This window comes from Bactrocera oleae, chromosome 3, assembly GCF_042242935.1.
Source record: "Bactrocera oleae isolate idBacOlea1 chromosome 3, idBacOlea1, whole genome shotgun sequence".
In the NCBI taxonomy this organism is placed as follows: domain Eukaryota; kingdom Metazoa; phylum Arthropoda; class Insecta; order Diptera; family Tephritidae; genus Bactrocera; species Bactrocera oleae.
The window spans coordinates 70,098,521-70,118,850 of NC_091537.1; the positions used below are offsets into that span (position 1 = coordinate 70,098,521).

General features: G+C 30.8%; 1 protein-coding gene and 1 long non-coding RNA gene across 3 annotated transcripts; one reads left to right on the plus strand and one right to left on the minus strand.

Moving 5' to 3' along the window:
* Positions 1-2,598: 2,598 nt before the first annotated feature.
* Positions 2,599-4,781, minus strand: pr (6-pyruvoyl tetrahydrobiopterin synthase purple). Of its 2 annotated transcripts, XM_014233657.3 has the most exons (5): positions 4,620-4,781; positions 4,359-4,549; positions 3,709-3,788; positions 2,995-3,140; positions 2,599-2,914 (listed from the first exon to the last, which is right to left on the minus strand). In XM_014233657.3, the coding sequence occupies exons 2-5, from the start codon at positions 4,421-4,423 to the stop codon at positions 2,699-2,701; spliced, it is 507 nt and encodes a 168-aa protein (XP_014089132.2). In that variant the 5' UTR covers positions 4,424-4,549; positions 4,620-4,781; the 3' UTR covers positions 2,599-2,698. The 2 variants fall into 2 exon arrangements, with proteins under 2 accessions (XP_014089132.2, XP_069962909.1); XM_070106808.1 differs by lacking the exons at positions 4,359-4,549; positions 4,620-4,781 and adding an exon at positions 3,904-3,934 and having other exon boundaries at positions 3,709-3,810.
* Positions 4,782-17,893: 13,112 nt separating this feature from the next.
* LOC118680713 (uncharacterized) lies at positions 17,894-18,407 on the plus strand. Its single transcript, XR_004976315.2, has 2 exons — positions 17,894-17,989; positions 18,058-18,407. It is a non-coding gene; the product is annotated as an uncharacterized lncRNA (long non-coding RNA).
* Positions 18,408-20,330: the final 1,923 nt, after the last annotated feature.

Here is a 20,330-nt window from a genome sequence, read left to right on the forward strand (position 1 = left end):
TAACATCGCGTGCGCTGCGAATACTATTGATTATAGAACAAAATAATGTACTACGACTTTGCAGAACATACAATTATCTACAAACAAGTAAGGAAGGGCTAAGTTCGAGTGTAACCTGCAGGTGTTGGCAAAACTTTATATTAAGAAATGTAGCGAAAAGGTTCAACTTCATTGTTCGACGAAATGGTGAATGGATTACTTTCAAATTTGGAACAGATTAATCAGATTTGGTGGAATATATATCTCACAAATTGCCCGAAATTTTTTCAAAAATTTAGCCATGATTTCTGTGGTCCACATTTCCGGTATCTGGGGGCTTGAAAAGTTGTGGTATATAGAATATTCGTGCAGATTTCTAAATCCAACTAATAAATATGTGCTTGATTTGCATACTAGAAAGTGAGAGGATCAGATGGAATTTAAAGTTGTGTTATATGGGAAGTAGGCGCGGTTACTTTTTATTTCTTTTGTTACATGGGAATGTCAAAATAATCTTATGCACCGAATTTGGTTGAGTATGTTCGGAGATATGTAATTTCACCTAAATTTAGACATTGTCCAATTTTGACACCTGCTCCTATAAAGCTCTTTTGCGTCATCTCGGACGTAAAATTTAACGTCTCTGACTCATTTCGCTATTGATTTATCGCAGTTTAAGTAGTTTTTAACAAAACAGTTATATGGAGACCGATTTAACTTATTTTTATGCTGATATAGTTAGAATAGTTCGGGAGATATATACATTAAACCTAATAACAACATTAAACCTAGTAGTAACATGTTGCAAGAGTATTAAAATGTCGCGACAGCATATGGCTAACTGTTATAGTTACGTCACAATAAGTATTCATTAATAAAAAAATAATAATTAAAATACCCACTCTGTAAAAGCTCTTTATCTATACCTTGAAATTAATCCTTATTGAAATTATTTACTTCATCTTTAGTTATTCAAAACCTTTATATAACTTTGTGAGTTATTGTGTTCGGGCAGTGCATTCGAAAGATATCACGAATTTAAAAATATAGGTATTAGAAAACAGTCGCGTGGTGAACGGCGATCCGCTCGGCTAGGCTGAAACATAGTATGCGATGTAGGAGTCATTGGGGCACTGTCGAGAAATAAAAAGCAGCGCGGCTCACTCGCGTCGTTAAATAATTTTAACTGTTCGATCTTTATTTCTCATCGTTTATATGAGGTCCTCTTCTCTCAATTATGATGGTAAATGGAGTTATCTGCTATTAAAATATATGTATATGCATATGTAGATAAATGATCAGCATGATGAGCTGTGAAGGATATTATAGCGTTATAGTATTTAAACCGGTTTTTTTGTTTTTTTTTTTCTATAGCTGTAGTGGGTGAGCAAAAAATCATCTATATATCAATATTAAACGAAAAACACAGCAGATAAAAAACTATGATTTTATGCACCACATAATAATTTAAACAAAGAGGTAGTTGTCTCAAGATTGAGCCAACAAATTTCTTAACTTAACTTTAGATAACAGTAACAAGTTCTCTTACCTAGTTTTTATGGCGATTGGAAATTTGACATTTTATGATTCAAAAATTTAATGTAAAGTAAAAAGTTTTTTTATATATAACAAATAATATCACTAAAATTTTATAAAAATTATATTTCTTATTTAAGCCAACTTCGATTCCAGTTTCCTGCAAACCTGTTCTTTCTATTGGAAGCAAAGGCAAACCTGCGAATGTCAAGTTACATAAAATAAGTAGTTGAGCTACAGTATGTAAATGATAAATTTGTCGAGGCGAATTGATTTTGTACAAGTGTTTCTTAGTACACTGAGTTTGAATTTTTTTATCATATTAATCAGCCTGTTATCACGCCCCAAACAAACTTAACTCAAAATTTTGTAAAAATTTTGTACTTACTTGTAGTTCCAGACTTTAATTGATATCTACCAATTGATAACTCTGTCCCATTGTATGTATCTGTCCATATGGGAGATAACTTAATGGAATTATGTAGCATATTTTATTTCTCTTTTTTTCCCGGAACGTTTATTTCGTGTATTCTTTGTATATTGCTTCACAAGGGAAAATCTGTTGTATTGCTGTTGTTGTTATTATTACGACTGCAAGTAGGGTTTAGTCGAAAAACGTGTTTTCAGCCTTTGGCCGGATAAAATCCCATGCCATTATTCACAGCAGATATGAGTTCAGATATCAAATATGGCACATGACTACTTTCTGAGGAATTCTTTGTAATCCTAAATTAATTAAGAAATTCTTAAATTCTACAAATATTTTTTATGTTCTACTAATATTTCTTAATCACATATCAATGAGATTAGACACCCATATTACAGCGTATTATAATGTACGACAGGGGTCTGGGTAATCGTTACAACAACGATCAGCAATCTTTGATTACATGAATTAATGGTCATCTTTAATGCATATAAGATGAGTATATATAATAAAATAATAATAATATTTAATCTGAAACTGAAGCTACAGCAGAGTCTAATCAATATATTAATCTAACACGGACCAAACAAAGGCAATCATTGTTGATAATTATGTAGATAGTAGAAAACCAAATGGAATTGTAAAAATACTACATATTATTTTTTGTTTATATTTTAGTGTTGTATTTTCCCTTAACTAACATTAATTAAATTCATATTCACAATTCAATTCGAGTCTTGCGGTCTCCTGGCAGTATTAGTCGGAATCAGAAGAGATGTTAGTGCAAGAAGTTTTAGCTGAGCGTTTCATTTGCATGCTTTGATAATAGCCATTATGATTGTATGGCCCACGATAACTAACGGAATTTTTATCAGTTTCATAGATCTTTACTTCGTACAGCAGTTCTGGACGTTTCAAATGTTGTCGTACATTATCCCAAATGTAAACACAGACATTCTCCGTAGTACTGGGCTAATGTTGTGAAATATTTTATATATAAAAAAATATATATATTAATTTTATAATAATTGAAGTACTTTTAAAATACTTACAGTTTTTTTGAAGAAATCTACATCTAAGTCCAAATTTTTGTGATCCAAATCCTTGAACACAACTTTGTCTAACGCAGTCTTCAATTCCGTAATATTCATTACCATACCTGTGCGCATGTCAATGGGTCCACGCACTGTTACCTCAACTGAAAATAATAAAGAATACATCGTACACCATTAGTATAACATATATATGCTGGCAAAATCTCAAAAAGTACTCATTCAAAAATTTTAATTTAACATTAATTTCTGTGCATATGTATATAAAATATATCTAAATAAGTATAAATAAAATATTCAACTCAATTGTTCTGACATCTGTTCTGTGTATATATCTCGTTCATTACAGATCGACCAAAATCCAGTTCTTGTATGGAAAACTTTTTTAGTTTTGAAATATCTTCACGAAATTTGGTATGACTTGTTGCCCAAGGTCACGGTACAGTCCCGAAAAAAATTTTGCAGTTAGGTCCTATTGTATAAACTTTTTTAGTGTTGAAAGTGTTTTTTATTCACGAAATTTGTCATGGAACACTTCCCAAGCCAACGGTACAATCTCCGAAGAAATTGTTCATATCGGCTATATCAATAGCTGTTATACAAACTGAACGATCAAAAGCAAGTTCTTGTAGGGAATCATTAGTATTTGTGAGGGTATTCTACCTTCGGTGCAATCGAAGTTAATGTGTTTTCTTTGTTTTAACATATAATTACCGGTGTAATTGTGTCCATGTCCGTTTATGTGATTACACTTCCCAAAGACTTCAGCATTTTCTGCGTCACTTAGATGAGGGCTAAAAAGAGTGAATAAAAAAGCTGTCAATTTATAACAAATAAATATTTATTAAGGATTACAAATATATGTATGTACTAAACATTAACAATAACTATAAATTGCTTTCAATTTACCTCGAATTGAAGCCATAAAAGTTATAAAATTACAGTTTGCGGTTTATCAGAATGAAAATGAAGTGCTGTCTATATTTACATTTGCAGCAATGTACATACATATATATACATATATATGTAAGTATGTACTTTGTGTATATACTGAAGACGCGGCTTTAAATTGAATATAAACATACTTATAAAGCGATCTTCATTTTAATAATGCCCCACCTTACATATGTGTTTATTGAACAAAACAAAAATGTTGAGAGTCAATCATAAGATCGCTGTCGCTTATCAAGGTTAACATTTCGATTCACCCAAGAACGTTGACGTAGTAGACAACTTTAACCGCATCGCAAGCTACGCTGCTATGAATATTATACGTAGTAAATATAGAGATGTATACATTTGTAGGCATTTTTTTATTATTTATTAATGTATGTACGTAGCAATTTACAAATATATTTCCTTACCTGTGCAAGCGATGGCAAGCGCTGAATGTTTCTTTGCGTGTAAGGAATGCAACAGGTTGTGACATTTTCACAATACAATTACAACGATTTATCAAAACCACTTCAGTTAACTGCGGTGTGGTGTGGGTAAAGCGGAAGTTGATAAAAGATTTTAATTTGTTATTGTAAATCTGCGTATGGTATGTTGATGGCTATTGAAAACAATAACGAAAAATCTTTTATTAGTATGTTGAAATTAAAAAACTATTATATATAAATTACTTGTACAGCAGATGAAAACACACTTGATATTTCTTATAATAATATAAACTTTAGCTAATTGGAGAATAGCGTACGAAAACAAAACTTGGCCAGAGCAGAGTATGTAACTGAATTCTCCGACTTCACTGTCGACTGGAATGTCACGAATGTAATGTTGACGATTGGTAAATGAAGCTGCCATATTTATAAACGTCAAGATTGCGGGGCTGGCGATACCTAAAGTAACGACGGCCAATTAACATTTCACTCAACGGCAGTAAAAATACTCAAAACTGACGCACATTCATAATTGATGTAGCCCGATTTTTTGTTTGTCGTTTCATATTTAGTTTTTTGTTGCATGTAATAATACACACAATTGCTATATTTACACATTTGGTGGAAGAATATCGAACAAATTTTATTTTCAAAATTTACTGTGCTTGAATTGTGTTTAGCGTTACCGTATCGTTGAGTGACTACCAGCGCAGCGTTATTTGCATCTTGTGTAATGGTATAGCTCGTGTTTGAGAAATGAGTAGAATACACAATATCACTCAAACACAGAGAGCTCAACTCGACTGCTATAAAATTATTAATATACAAGTAATAAACGTTACATTTAGTATGGTGATTATGGATAAGTCTACGAATTAGAGCTGAACGTGGTATTTCAAAATTACGTTCAATACCACTCTGAGTTATAGACAACCCAGCAAGACACCGGCATTATACAATAGTAATAATTATATAAAATGTAAATAAAGGGGGAAAAAAAATATTGATTAAAATTAATTTAAGTTAATATTAAGTGCAAGAACAAAAAATAAACAGGAGAAATAAATCAGTCAGCACGTGGAGATTGAAATCGCCAGTAATTATAAAATTAGCATTGATATGTTTATCTTTTAAGTATTGCAACGTGCCGATAAGTGACTGATAGACTTCGATTGAGGCTCTAGGGGGAATGTAGACACATCCAACGAGGAAGCTGGAGTTGCTACATTTTATTTTTATATAGATTTGTTCAAAGTTGTTATCAAGGATGGAGACACTCTCAGCGTGCATATAGTTTTTCGTAGCGATAAAAACACCTCCCCCCGTTCATTGTCACTAGTTGAGCTGCTTCTGTCGTTTCTAAAGATATTAAGAGAATCGTCTATAACTTCCCCGTCGCATTGAGCCATGATTCACTGATGCAGAAAAGTACTACTAATTGCTGCCGCTGTTTGAAAGTTTCCGAGTTTGGTGCGGAGCCCTCTCACGTTCTGATAGTGAAGATGCATTATTGCCTGAGTTGCCTTTATCGTTGACCTGGCGAAAATTCTTACTGACTAGTTTCGGAACTCCATTAACTTACTTTATAGTTTTTGATGAATCGCCATTTTTTATCAAAGCATCAAGCTGGTCTCGAAAGTTTTTAATATGTAATTGCTGTCCGGGAGTGTGATCTGACTTACCTGTGGCTTGGATTTTAGTATAGCGCGAGCAATAGTTGGAGAAGGAGTTTCTACCAAGAGTGGACGGTTACGGCCGGCAGCTGGTCGACCTAGACGGCGGAGTCTAAAGTTGACTATGTTAGCAGCTAGGTCAGGATGTAGTACAGTGCCGATGCTGGTCCCGTTATCCTCGGAACGTTCCTTGCTATCAGCTTTTTTAGATTCGTTAATGTTTAATATAACAACGTTAGACTCACGTCTTTTGCGCTCAGTAAATTCGGCAATAACATCTTCTGCTGGGGCAGGAGCTCTAGAAAAAGATTTGAGTTTATTTTCCACCGAAGTTAGTCTGTTTTCATAGCCAACACATTTTTCGCTTGTGTGTTTGCATTGCTTTGATAAATTTGCAACGTCCTTTCTGACGTCAGCGATACTTTTCTAAACTATCGACTTGAAATTGTCAAATTTCTTTTCAAAGGTTATGGTGAGCTTCGAGAGCTGGTCATAAGCAGAAGTTTAAGTTTCTGCATGGTGATATTTTCGTCCTCGTCGTCACCATCATCAATGTTACTGTCGCACTCAGTGATGACGCTAACCTCCAATATACATGCGTCACATTTCCAGTTGAATCCCTGTTGTTTTATCTTAGTAGCTAGTTTAACAAATTCCGATCTGGAAAGCCCTGTACACTTGGATTGGGTCCATGTATGGCATTTTGTACAAAGAACACTTGGAGATTTCGCTCCAACAGTGGTTTCACATACAACTGTACACATCCACATACATACATGTGTGCTGCAGAGATGTGATTCTTTTTGGAGGCATTGCTTGTCAAATTCGGTTGAAAGTATTCAAAAAGTAAATTAACTAGATAAACACTGCAATTATTAAACACAATACAAAACAAATATATATATATAGCTTTCAAAGCTTTAATTATGCTTTAAATAAACCACTTTTGATATATATTTTATCGTTTGTATAATTTTCTTTAATCTTTACAGAAAAAATTGCGACTTTAAATACGTGTTTCTCTTACGGCTCAGTACGGTTATCAATATACTAATATATATTAAGAAATTTTTTAAATCTAAATTTAATGGTTAGATTTATATCACTTTCATTGTTTTTGAACAATTCCGTTATATGCTTTGTTTATATTTATTTTTCATTGTATCTGATATGTATTGCTAATTAAACTTGATGAAGAAACGAGTTTTTGCACTTTTACTCTTATTAAACGTTATGAAGAGTTAGTTTAAATTAGGATTATAAATATTTTTTTGTTTTGCCAGAACATAAAGTTAGTTTAAATTAGGATTATAAATATTTTTTTGTTTTGCCAGAACATAAAGTTAGTTTAAATTAGGATTATAAATATTTTTTTGTTTTGCCAGAACATAAATTTATTTCATAAAAATAAAAACATATCCTCATTAAATAAGGTTTCGATTTGACGGGACGAAAATGGGAAAAACAATAAAGTTATAATTTTAAAAGTAAACCCATTCCAAACTTGCGGCGCTATCAGTAATGCTTAAAGATTCATCTAAAATCATTTGAACAAAAAAATTTGCGTTTTTTATTAGATAAACTAGTGCCTGATCAAAGTTTTTTTTATTAACAAAATGGCGGCCTCAGGAATTTTTTTTTGAGATTTTCAGGAATAACTAATAGTTAATTGTTTATAAAAAATCGAAATAAAAAAAATATCCTTCTATCAGGCACTAGTTTTTCATATTTTCAAAAAGTTGTATTTACTTTAAATTTCAGAGAATATTTGTAAGTTATTAATTAAAGAAAACGCCAAAAAAATTTATTAAAAATTCGGACTACCCCTAACCCTGTAATTTACAACATATAGATGTGTGTTATTAGGCAGGAGATTGGGCAATTTTTAAAATGTATACTAATGTGAAACGACTTTTTATATACTTTTTAAAAAATTATATATGTATGTACTTACTGTCTGCTAGATTTCTAGTTATAAACTCACGTTTCTCTAGTTAGATATCCGAGCATGTGTTTTCTTAGTCTTCTTTAAGTTCAATACACTTTACTTAAATTTGCTCGGTAACCACGATTATTTAATTTCTGAAATGCCTATTTCAGGACTTCTTCACTTTCTTTCTTCTCATAGTTTCAGGCCAAGTGACCGTGGACCATGCCCACGTTGGATACACTACAAAATATATATATTATATGTAAATGATTAGCGTAATGAGCTGAGTTGATTTAGCCATGTCCGTCTGCCTGTATATACGCCAACTAGTCCTTTAGTATTTGTGATATCGTACAAACTAATCAATGAAAATCAAGTTCTTATATGGAGTCTTTTGTATTTGTTAAGTGTATACTACTTCGGTGCAACCGAAGTTAACGTTTTTTCTTGTTTTAAACTGCAAAAATATATACATAAGCTAGTCCCAGCCCCATAAAATGAAATATACCAAATTAATGAAACAACAAATTGAATTTTAATGGATATTTTATATCCCTTTATTTCTTTTTTAGTTTTAGTTGTCATAATAGGTTCGACTATATCTAACTCAGTTATTAATTTTCATTTCATGTGTTTTCCTACAAATCTCTTCATTTTCAATTTTTGTTTGTTTATATTAATTTTGTTTAATATTTAACTCTTCTTCTTTACGATCTTCGTTAATTTCTTTTTCATATACTTTATGTTGGATTTGTTTGTTACTTTTTCAATTATATGTATATTTATAATTTGTACTTTATAGGTAAACATCTTTATCCGTCAATACATAGATTTAATGTTTTCTTTCATTTCTATATTTCACGTTGCATTCTTATTGATTAACAGAAGTATGTATGTATGTATGTTGTAGTATTCAATTTAAAAGCTAATGTACGGCACACATATGTATGTATGTATTAACTTCGCGTGCACATTCATCTATCAAAATAATTTTGGGCCTACAATATTTCATTTTTTTATACGCTCTCAATATTTTAGTTATCACATAGGCGGAATTTAATTTCATCTTTATGCAACTTTCATGGTTATATGTATAAGTATGTATTTTGATGTGGCAAATTAACAAGGCTAAAAAGGATATATTTGTATATGTTGGTATATTTGTTGTTTTTATGTATATACGTAATATATATATGAATAGATAATATATGCTTTAATGTAGGACTTATGTTTTGCGGTTCTTCAAAGAATGCAAGTGATTGGGAACTTACAAACTTACAAAGATGTTTAACCTTTTATTTGATATACACATAAAAATAAGGGCATGAGTTTAAATAATGCAAAACTTTATATGTAATAATGAAAGGTTTTGCTTCGACAAATTTTCAGTTATTTTCTATCTGTATGTATGTGTATGTTAGTGTGAGCATGGCTTATTGTTTTTCTTGTTTTTGTTCACATAGCAGGTGCAGCAGATTACTTAAACTTTATTTATGTATGTATTGTAAAATTGTATTTTTCGCTTTTATTTCAATACACAAATGATTTTAAAAAAAATTTTAATTTGCACAATTGTCGTTTCTAATTTTAAAATTGCCAAGTATGCAAAAATTACAGCTTCATTAATGGTTTCGCTTGCTAAATACTCGTACATTCCGAAACTTATTTGTTTTTAATCGTTTCTATCTAAATATGCCAAATTTTAAATTCTCACAATTTCTATTTTCGTTAGTAAATTTTTTTCTTCATAATTTCTTCATTCCTTTTAACGTAAAGCCTACAAATGTTTAAGTGTACTTATAAAAATATTGATTATATATATATATATATATATTAATGTGTTGCTGCCTCACTTCTGCAGTTCATATTTTGTTTATGCCTAACCATATTATTTTAACTTTTTAGTATTTTGTATCACAAATATCATTTTTTACTCTCATTATGATTTTTTTTTTTTGTAATAGCTACTGTATCCCAAGTAAAGACAAAGATAAAACTACTTTTATTTCATTTTTGCATTTTTATGTTCTTTATATTTTAAATTTACGTCATCATACTATTTTTTTGCTTTCTTAATTGAAATTGATTTTTTTGCTTTCTTAATAATGAAAAGGATGAATTGATTGTTTTGGATGTGGCCACAAGATTAGCTATGTTCATCTTTTTACAAAATTTTTCAATTTTGCTGCAAAATTAATATAATATATATGACAATTTTGATGGTTCCTAATGTTTGTTGCAAAATTTATTTATTTATTAATAAACCAGATATCATTTATAAATTTGTTTGAACGTTTATGATCCAAATAAAGATAACTCATGAAACAATAAAAGGTGGACAGTTTTAAGAAATTATTTGTCAAACTTTGACAATTCACTCATTTACTGAAGTTGAATGTTACCTTTTCTTTCTTTTGAAAATTATAAATTCGTATAAATACAATAATCTTAAGTACATTTCGGTTGTAACCAACTTCAAAGTAATAATTCCAAGCTTCAACATTGAGACGGCAGCTTGCAACTTACGATCTGATATACCCGCCCCGTGGCACAAGTTAAAGTAAAGGCCACTCGCAAAAATAATCGAATATTGGTTATACCTCACTGAGGGAATATGACCAATTGAACGAAGCATTTGTGCTTAAAGATATGTATGCCACGGAAATATAGTGTTTTAAATTTATTAGTTTTGTCGGCGTTTTGTAGCGGGGTATATTAAGTGTACCGCAAATTTTGTAACATCCATAAGAAAAAAACAGAGACTCTATAAGTATATGTACATATATATAAATGATTAGCGTGACAATCTGAGTCGATTTAGCCATGTCCCTCTGTCTGTATATACGCGAATTACTCCCTCAGCTTTTGAGATATCGATCTGAAATTTTGCACACCTTTTCTCCCCACGAATTTGCCTATAGCGGACCACTATATGCTATATCCTTGTATGGAAAACTTGTTTATTTATCGAGATATCTATTAAATTTGGCACAGAATATTATTCCAGCCAACATAATAGTCTCTAAAACATTTAACTGTCACACAAACTGACCCATCAAAATCAAGTTCTGGTATGGAAACTTTTTTATTTGTGAAGGGTATTCTAGGTTCGGTGCAACCGAAGTTATCGTTTTTCTAGTTTCGTTTGGTTTTCATTTTTATTAAGCTGTCATTTACCACAAATCAATTTCATAAAACACATTTATAAACACCCCTTTGGAAAAGATACACGTTTTTTAATATTTATTCTATCAAAACTTTTGTTGGTTGTAAGAAGGGATTGTGTTAACTTAAAAATTACATACATATGTATATACACCTCTATAAACAAATACCAAATCAAATTTTAATATTCACAAGTAATTCTACTGTACACAAGTCATTAATCAATATAAAGTAAACAAGAGGAATGCAGATAGGGATTTATGTGTTCAACAGAATGAATAAATTTGTTGTTGGAAAGGAACTAGCGATGTTGGTATATCTAAAGAGCCTAGCTAAAGAACCGTTGCTATCCATGAATTCGCCCAATGCAGTACACTTTTTTCGGAGAGTAAATATGATCACCTTTAGCAAATCAGCAAATCACGGTATTTAGGAAAAAGGAAAATGAGAACCAAATAAAAAAATCTCTAAGAACTGCAACGAAATCGAAAGTTAGCATGAATGCGTTGTTCCATACACATTTTTGGTTATAATTTAAAAGCATACCTTCTTAAATTATAACTTTTTTTATTCGTAATTAGCGGTTTTTCTGTAAAGAAATTCTTCCTCTAGCTTTCAAAAATTCTCTTCAAAATCAAATGTGAAATAGCAATCTAAATTTGTCCTTCCTTTCCGAATATTTTACTAGATGGGATAGACGTCTCTAGTAATCCTTTAAAGATTTCATAAGATTATCGTTTCTACTTAGAAAAGATACACACCGAAGCTACGTACTCGTATGTTTGCAAATAAACACAAATTACTCATTTATAAGTAAGAGTGAAAATAAAGTAATCTAAAATTGGATTAATTAGATACTTTTACACTACTGTTCCCTGGAGTGCATTTAAATTAAGGGAGCAGTAGGGTTTTTAAATTTGTTTTTGTCTTAAATGAATGATCTCAAGAATGTTTAGTTTAAAGTCGATTGGAGCAAAATTGACCAAGTTTATATACCTGTTTTATGAACGTTTTATAGTAGATTTCAAAACTTTACATGAATTCAAAGTCAGTGCCCCTCATAACTCATAACTTCAAAACTACTGCACCGTTCGTTTTGAAATTTTGAACGGTATTTCTGTACATAATTACGGAGAGTTAATTTCAAACTTGTTAATAATTTTTATTTTACAATAACAAATTAGCCGATTTTTTCGCAAAAATCTCACGTTTTTTCCTTCAAAGTGTTCCAATAAAATTAAAATGTTAAATTTCGAAAAACCTTTTCGGCGTTACCTGGAAAAAACTATTATCTAACGAGTGAACAGTGACTTTTTGATTTCGGATGAGCCAGCAGCAAGTTATTAGGGACACCGCAATCCAAATCTCCAGAGTAAATGCTGCCATTGACGTATTTTTTAATATTGCGCCATAAAAATTAAACAGAATATTCTTTAAATATTACAACATGCCATTGGTACAATAATACATTTTCACTATTTCATAACAAAAATCGTGACAATGAGCCTTGTTGTTAATATACTTCCAGACAAAATAAGAAGTATTTTGCATTTCAACAGTCCTTTTTTTTTAAATCGTAGACTTCTATAGGAAAATATATACAAAGTATTCAGTTTGGAGTAAGGTTTTGTGAGAATAAGTGCTTTTTCGACTGGTTCAAATAAAAAAAAAATTTCTTTTAATAATTTCTAAAATCTTTTTTTCACAAGCTAAATATGTAATAATATTAATTTTGCGAAGTTCGAATTTCTCAAGAACTTTCATAGAATTTCCTAAAAAGTGTAGAAAAATATTAATGGCGAATGTAAAAGATATTAAAGTGTAAATGTTCTTTGATTGTCATATTTTTCAATCGTGAATTTCACTTGTCAAACAAGCACTAGTCTTTTGTTAAGTTAAATAAATGGTATTTCGTAGAAATATGCAAATAAATATGATTTTAATAATATTTGAGTCCGACAGACGATGATCTTGTGAAATTTTAAATTATTGCAGTATCAAAGTTTCAGTTGCATTAGCTATCTACATAGCTACTTCTCTTCCTATTCAAAATTCTTGTTACGAGGTTTTGAAATATTGCTTTGACAAACTAAACTAAAGAATCCCACAGTTCTAATAAAATGCATGCGACAATTTTTTGTGTAATTGATATCAACAAACTATAAATTGAACGTTTTAAGTTTTCAAATACGTTTCATATTTTTTACTACATAACTGAAATGAAATGAATTTCAACTTTATCCCAAGACTAAAAAAAAAAAAATCGGGTAATATCGTTCAAAATAGTTGCCTACAAATTTATACAACTTGAAAAAGTTAAGTCCATTTCTCTTGTATGTACAGCTATGTGCAAATATTTAGTTAACATCTAAGGAATAATAAAAACAGGTTTCGAACTTTCAACTTATTTTAATTAATTACGATTATTTGCTTTTTCTACTCTGAGCAGAAAAATTGCTCCGAGTACTTTGTGCTCGTAAGCGCTAATCTATCATTTAGGCCACAAAAATTCAACAAAATTCAAATCTCACCACTTAAAAAATTATTTAAATATACATAATTGTATATATGTATGTATGTACCTATGTATGTATGTGTTTATGTACAACTTAAAAGTAAACTTTACATTTTAAAAATAAAAAATTGTTATACAATATATGGTTACTTAAAAAAATAGATCACTTATTATACAACTGGTAAGTTTACAAGCAGAAACTATTTTAATTTAAAATAACATCTTTTTCTGTATTAATCACTTAAATCATAACCTAAAATTATAATTATTTTTTTACATAAATAACTCCAAACGAAAAATTATGGTATATAAAATATTTATAAATATGTCGATTCACCTGAAAGGACACAAATAAGTAAGAACAATAAAAAAAATCACACAAATATAAGGCGAAAATTCATTGCTTTAATGTACCACAAATATGTAGGTGTAGTAAAGATTTAACCACCACCAAGGGGTAAAAATGTATATTTCTAAATATTTATACAATATATTTAACCAAACTTTAATTGAAAACAATGCTTGCATTTTCAGAAAAATTTTTTTTCAATTTACATTTTTTATGCGCGTGCGTCCAATCAAAAATCATTAAGATGAAATATATTACCAGCTGATCGTTTCAGAATATCTAAGATTTTTATTCGAATTCTTGTGTATTTCGCAGTAGCTTATAGCTTTCTTTTCTCGATGAAAATGTTGCCTCATTTTATGCCAACATTATTATACACATAAATGTTCCATTTTATACATGACAAAGGAACAAAAAAAATGTCAACTAACTCATTCGCAATATCCATGGCAAGGGCATACGGCGGAATATATGCAACATTTTTGTGAGAAGGTTATTAAATGACGCGAAATCAGCACATTTTTGTGTGTATACTAGTCAACTACTAGTTTTATGGAGCATTGTTTTTTAAATTGTAAAGTAACGCCTGCCTTCCTGAAAACTGTTTCAATAACATCTGTTTGCCAAAAATATGAAGTATCGGAACCGATATTTGAAAATCGTATTATATTAACAGCTATCATGCTATAAAAGCTGACAAGGAATGAAGTTTTACAGGTATCATAAAGTTTGAAAAAATTTGGAATTATAAAAAAAAAAAATAGCAATAATTAATGAGAAAAGAAATATCAAAAAATATATGTTATCGAATAACTCTAAGTCCACAAATTCTTAGAATTTCGGCAATTTGAATACTCAATATTTGAATTCAAATTATAATTTATGAATTTGTAGTAGTTGGTTGGATTAATAATGACAGCCTTCTATGAGCTTTTTATTTAATACTTGAAATTTTGCGTTTCCAATCGAATTACCGTTCTTATAATGAAAATGCCTTAAGTAATCTGCTTCGTCGAGAACACAAGAATTTGAGCAATAAAAGAGGCATATTGGACAGTAGAAAAGTTGGCTCATGCGAGTCGTCCATGTACCTGCTTTAAATACAAACATCAACTAAATTTAAGAAGAAATTATGATTGAGAGTAGTCATACTAGCTTCAGCTAAATAACAGAGACCCAACATTTTTTTCTGATCTCGTGTTTCGTCTTGTGATCTTTTTATACTCTTACAACATGTTGCTACAGAGTATAATAGTTTTGTTCACCTAACGGTTGTTTTTATCACCTAAAAATAATCGAGTTATATAAAGGGTTATGTATATATGTATAAATGATCAGGATAATGAGACGAGTTGAAATCCGCGTGACTGTCTGTCCGTCCGCCCGTCTGTCCGTGCCAGCTGTGGCACCGCCCTCTAAAAGGTTTAAAGTACATATCTCCTAAACAACTGAAGCTACAATAATCAAATATGCTTAGGACAAATAATATAAGAACACAGTGTGAAAATGGATCAAATCGGATTATAATCCCGCCCTCTCCCCATGTAACGATTTTGTTAAAAACTACTTAAAGCTCAATAAAGCAGTAACCAAATGCGCCAGAGACATTAAATCTTACACCCAGGACAAGAGGGCTTTATAGGTGCCGGATTAAAATTGGACGATGGGTGTGGCACCGCCCACATTTAGGTGAAATCACATATCTCCGGACCTACACGACAAATTTCAACCAAATTATCTGTAACCTGACAACCCTATGTCGCATTGCGAAAATATGCGGGATCGGACTACAACCACGCTTATTATTACCAGCACAATTTCAAATTCCATATGATTCTTTCACTTTCCAGTACTCAAATCAAGTACTAATTAATATATACGGATAAAACTTTGCACATATAGCGCCTTTGAAGTATCCTTGCACGTTACAAGAGTATAAAATGTTCGGTTACACCCGAACTTAGCCCTTCCTTACTTGTTTTGGTTAAAATTTTTGAGTATGAAATGTTTCGTTACTAAGTTGAAACCAAGGTTCGTTTAAAGGTAGAGCGTTAATGAACGCAATTTGGGTTTCTTGTATGCGTACTTGTCTCAGAAACTCGCACATCCTTTCAGAGGTCTCGATTAAGATTATAGGAACATAGTAGTAAAAGTAACTAAAGGTCACTCTCCACCCGATGATTTTAAAAAAATTATGAAAATTAGAGTAATCCTTTGATTGGAAATATTCGAGAAGTACATATCAAAACATTTCTTAAGTAATTCAAACCGAGTATGAGTAAAATAATAGAACCTTATGCCAACATGCAAATACTTATGGGCATAAGAATACAGTACTACTAAAGCTTTAATTTATTTATATGAATACAGTATTGTTTGTAGAAAGTTTTTAATTTAGAGTCATCAACCATTTTTGAACAGAAAAAGAAACTGTTTAGTGATTAATTTTAATTCACCGTATAGATGCCTTTTATAAAATTTACCTAATTCTGTTTTTACACGGTTTGAAAATAATTTTTTTTTTTCGTTTTTTACACGATATTATTCCATTTAGCACGATTCAAATTTTTTTGGGCTTACATTTTATTTGTCAGATTTAATTTTTGCGAAATATGTTCATATCACAATCCACTTTTTGTGGATACAAGCAAGTTTACTAGTCCAAGTAATTGTAAATAGCACAAAGTTATGGAAACGACCAATGTCTTCTTTTACACGGTTTTTTCTGGAACCAATCTACCGCGTAAAAACAGAATTAGATGTAGTTATAATTTAATGTTTGGGTTTAGCTTAAGAGCATTTCATGCTAGGGGCTTAATGCAGAGATATCGCACCACACTCGTTTTAAATCAGTTTTATTCAAAAATATATATATATTTTACTTTAGAACACATTTTTAATATTGACTTAACTGTTCAGCGCAAGGAATTATATTATAAATATAAACAGTTGCGAGTTACAAATCTAGAAACTTTGAGTTTTCATTAGTGGAGGAATGGGACCATAGATAAATATGTGTTAGACAAGCGGGTTTGCGTGAGATATTTTGGAGCTTTGAATTTAATGTACTGCACTCTTTCGATCAGCTAGAAAAACGCCGAATGTTTTATTTTAGGGAGTAGGAAAAACTCCATGGCGTTCTAAATACAGATTATTGATTCCAGACATGGTGCTGTAAAAACTCTTCGGTGTAAGTCGACATTTTTAAATTGTTATACTAAAGTGGATAGAGGACAATAGTCTTGTTTAATTTTATTGATTTGCAAGGGTTGTCCTAGAAGAGATACTGATTATTGGCGATCGTTTAGGTAAACTATTAGACATAGTGTTTTTGATCGAGTACTACTAGTGGGTTTTGAATCTCGTAAAAAATAATTAGTTAAAAGCTCTAGTAATTTGTGGATTTTGGACGTCACAGTCGGGTCTACTCAACCGGAACGGACAAGGTTTATATCCGGCCGAGGACTTAACATTATTTGGGGTATGTTTTAACTCACTACAACAATAACAATTACATAGACCAGACTAGTAAATGAATATCGGGTATCCGCAATATACAGTTACTAACAATAAAATAGAATCAAATAGATGGTTTCGCAATAATTAACAATCTTTATTATTTGTCCGATAAATTTCGGATACGTTTTATCTGTAATCGATTCCTACAATGTTTATCTTTTAAAAGACCATGATGGTAGCTCTGCAATATACAGTTACTAACAATAAAATAGAATCAAATAGATGGTTTCGCAATAATTAACAATCTTTATTATTTGTCCGATAAATTTCGGATACGTTTTATCTGTAATCGATTCCTACAATGTTTATCTTTTAAAAGACCATGATGGTAGCTCTGCTACATTTTACTGTTATCATTGTGTTCAAATTAAACAGAAGTGTGCATTTGTTGTCGTGACAAAAAAAATACAATCAAGGAATAAAAATATCAATTATAGGCGTTATTTAGTAAACAATTATATTGTAAGTATATAATTTTTTGGGTATTTGTTAAAACTTGAAAATTCGTTACAATTAAGTATTATTTGTAGAAGAAATGGGCCGAGGAAAGCATTGTACAGCTACAGAGCGTAAGCTCAATCAAAATTTGTAAAATAATTTAATCAACCCAAAAGGTAATTTCAGAAATTATAAAAAGATCCCAAAATATATGTTTACTGCTTTGAAACCTTCAAAAGAATGCGAATTGAGGGGACGGCCACGAAAAACGAGGTCAGAAGATGACAATTACATAGAAATGTTATTAAAATACGATGTTTTCAAGACCTCTGTAGCTATCCAAAGAGAATTAGGTGAGAACTGTTGCGCGTCGCTTTGTAGAAAATAATATCTTCGGAAGGTTGTCCCGGAAAGTCCCAATGTTTACAAAAAAAAAACAAAAGACAGCGGAACAATCGGATTGCTTTTGCTTCAACGCATATCAATTGGACCAGTAAAGAAAATGCAAAAAAAAAGTGGCGTAAGATCCTTTGGTCCGATAAGTCTACAATAAAATAAATATGGTAGGTAGCGATTGGACAAGTATGGGTTTAATGTCTGAAAAATGCTAAAATTAATTCCCGATACACCACAAAAACTTCCAAATACGGAGTTGGTAATATGATGCTTTGGGAAAGTTTTTCGTGGTACGGAGTCGGACCGCTGTTTTGGATTCGGGTAAACGTGGACCGACATCACTATCTTAGAATCTTAGAAGATGTAATGCTTCCTTATGCTGAATGGAACATACCTTTAGTTTGGCAGCTCCAGCATGATAATAACCCGAAGCATACCTCGGATGTGATTAAAAGTATGGCTATAGGATCAAGGAACCGATGTTATGACTTGGCCGGCGCAATCTTCGGATTTAAATCCTATAGAAAACTTGTGGAAGATTGTAAAGAAAAAGTTGGGACCCATTAAACCACGAAATAAGGAGGAACTATAGGAAAAAGTCCAAGAGGCGTGCTATTTATTACCGAATTCAGTCTGTAAAGCTGTAGTGGAATCTACAATATATCGAAAACGTGTGCTGCAGTACTCAGAAGTAAAGTTTTTGCAACAAAATTCGAACTTATAGGCATTTTTTAGTTACAATAGTGTACGATGTACGAGTTTTGGTTCCATGATTCTATTTTATTATCAATTGAAGTTCCTGACAGTTCCTTTAAAAGTTATCTGCTGATAATACTTAAATTTATATAATATTAAGTTGTTTTTGCTTTTGAAATGTTTAAAATACATTTTATTAACTATAAAAAATAATTGTTTCCTCCTAAGAAGTGTGGTAAACCTTTTTTTGCAAATAGTTGTGAATAAAATTTTGATTCTATTTTATTGTCAGTAACTGTAAATGTATATACATATACTGTTAATGTACATATATTGCATAGCGTTAATGCTTTATATTGTCACCGAGTTACATACATATTTTTTTTTTAAAAGAAATTAAAAAAATGTTGATTAGTCTGCCACCAATTTAAACCACTTATTTCTAAAATAAAGTTAATGTAAAAGTTCATATAAAAAAATATTGCGATGATGATGATGATGGTGACTTAAAATGTAATGAATGTTTAATGCAAGTTATTAAAGCCGATTTCTAAATCAAGACAAACGAAAATTTTTTTGTGGAGGATGAACATATCGTATTAGTATGCCACTAAATTGAAAATGTTTTAATAAAGTGTACCGTTTTATTTAGCTTTTGAAATAATCACTCCAAAAAAGCTGTAGTTTCATGCGCGCAAGACATTAAGAAATAATTAAGTATATTATAAATAAGTACTTTTTTGGGAAAAGTTAAGATTAAAGACAAGTTAATTTAAAAACAGATTTTGTTTAAAAAAAAGGCTTCGCAGTTAACTGCAGCTGAAAGTTGCAGCAATTTAAGAACAAAGTTACAATTATCTTAAAATATGTGCTTTTAGATTTAGAATTACAAGACAATGTTAAAAAGTTGTATGGAAAATAACTTTTTTATAAAAGTATGTGGCGTATATAAAAACGCTTGCTGCGGTAGCAGTAGCACCGTATATCGGAGTTAAATGGTTATTGCCGCGTCTCATTTTTGACTTGAATACAAATGTTTAAGTAAGGGTAACAACCTATGTTACATATACAATTATGCAATTTATGCATATAAGTGCTTTGTCTGTACCCACTTAAAAAAATGTATTTCAAATTAGAAGCTTTAACATACTGCTTTTTTGATTTACTATTGCGGTTTCCAAGTAAAGAAATGTTAGGGTAGTTTTGGTTTGTAATTGATTTTATAAGTACTAATTTACACAAAAACCATTTTAAATAAGTAAAAAAAAATCGG

What these genes read in the sequence shown, in the direction of transcription:
- pr (XM_014233657.3), bottom strand. Translation starts at nt 4,423, where the DNA reads ATGTCACAACCTGTTGCATTCCTTACACGCAAAGAAACATTCAGCGCT. An exon ending in GCTTGCCATCGCTTGCACAG is followed by an intron (nt 3,789 to 4,358) that starts GTAAGGAAATAT and finishes CACTCTTTTTAG; the next exon opens with CCCTCATCTAAGTGACGCAG. An exon ending in ACATGGACACAATTACACCG is followed by an intron (nt 3,141 to 3,708) that starts GTAATTATATGT and finishes TATTATTTTCAG; the next exon opens with TTGAGGTAACAGTGCGTGGA.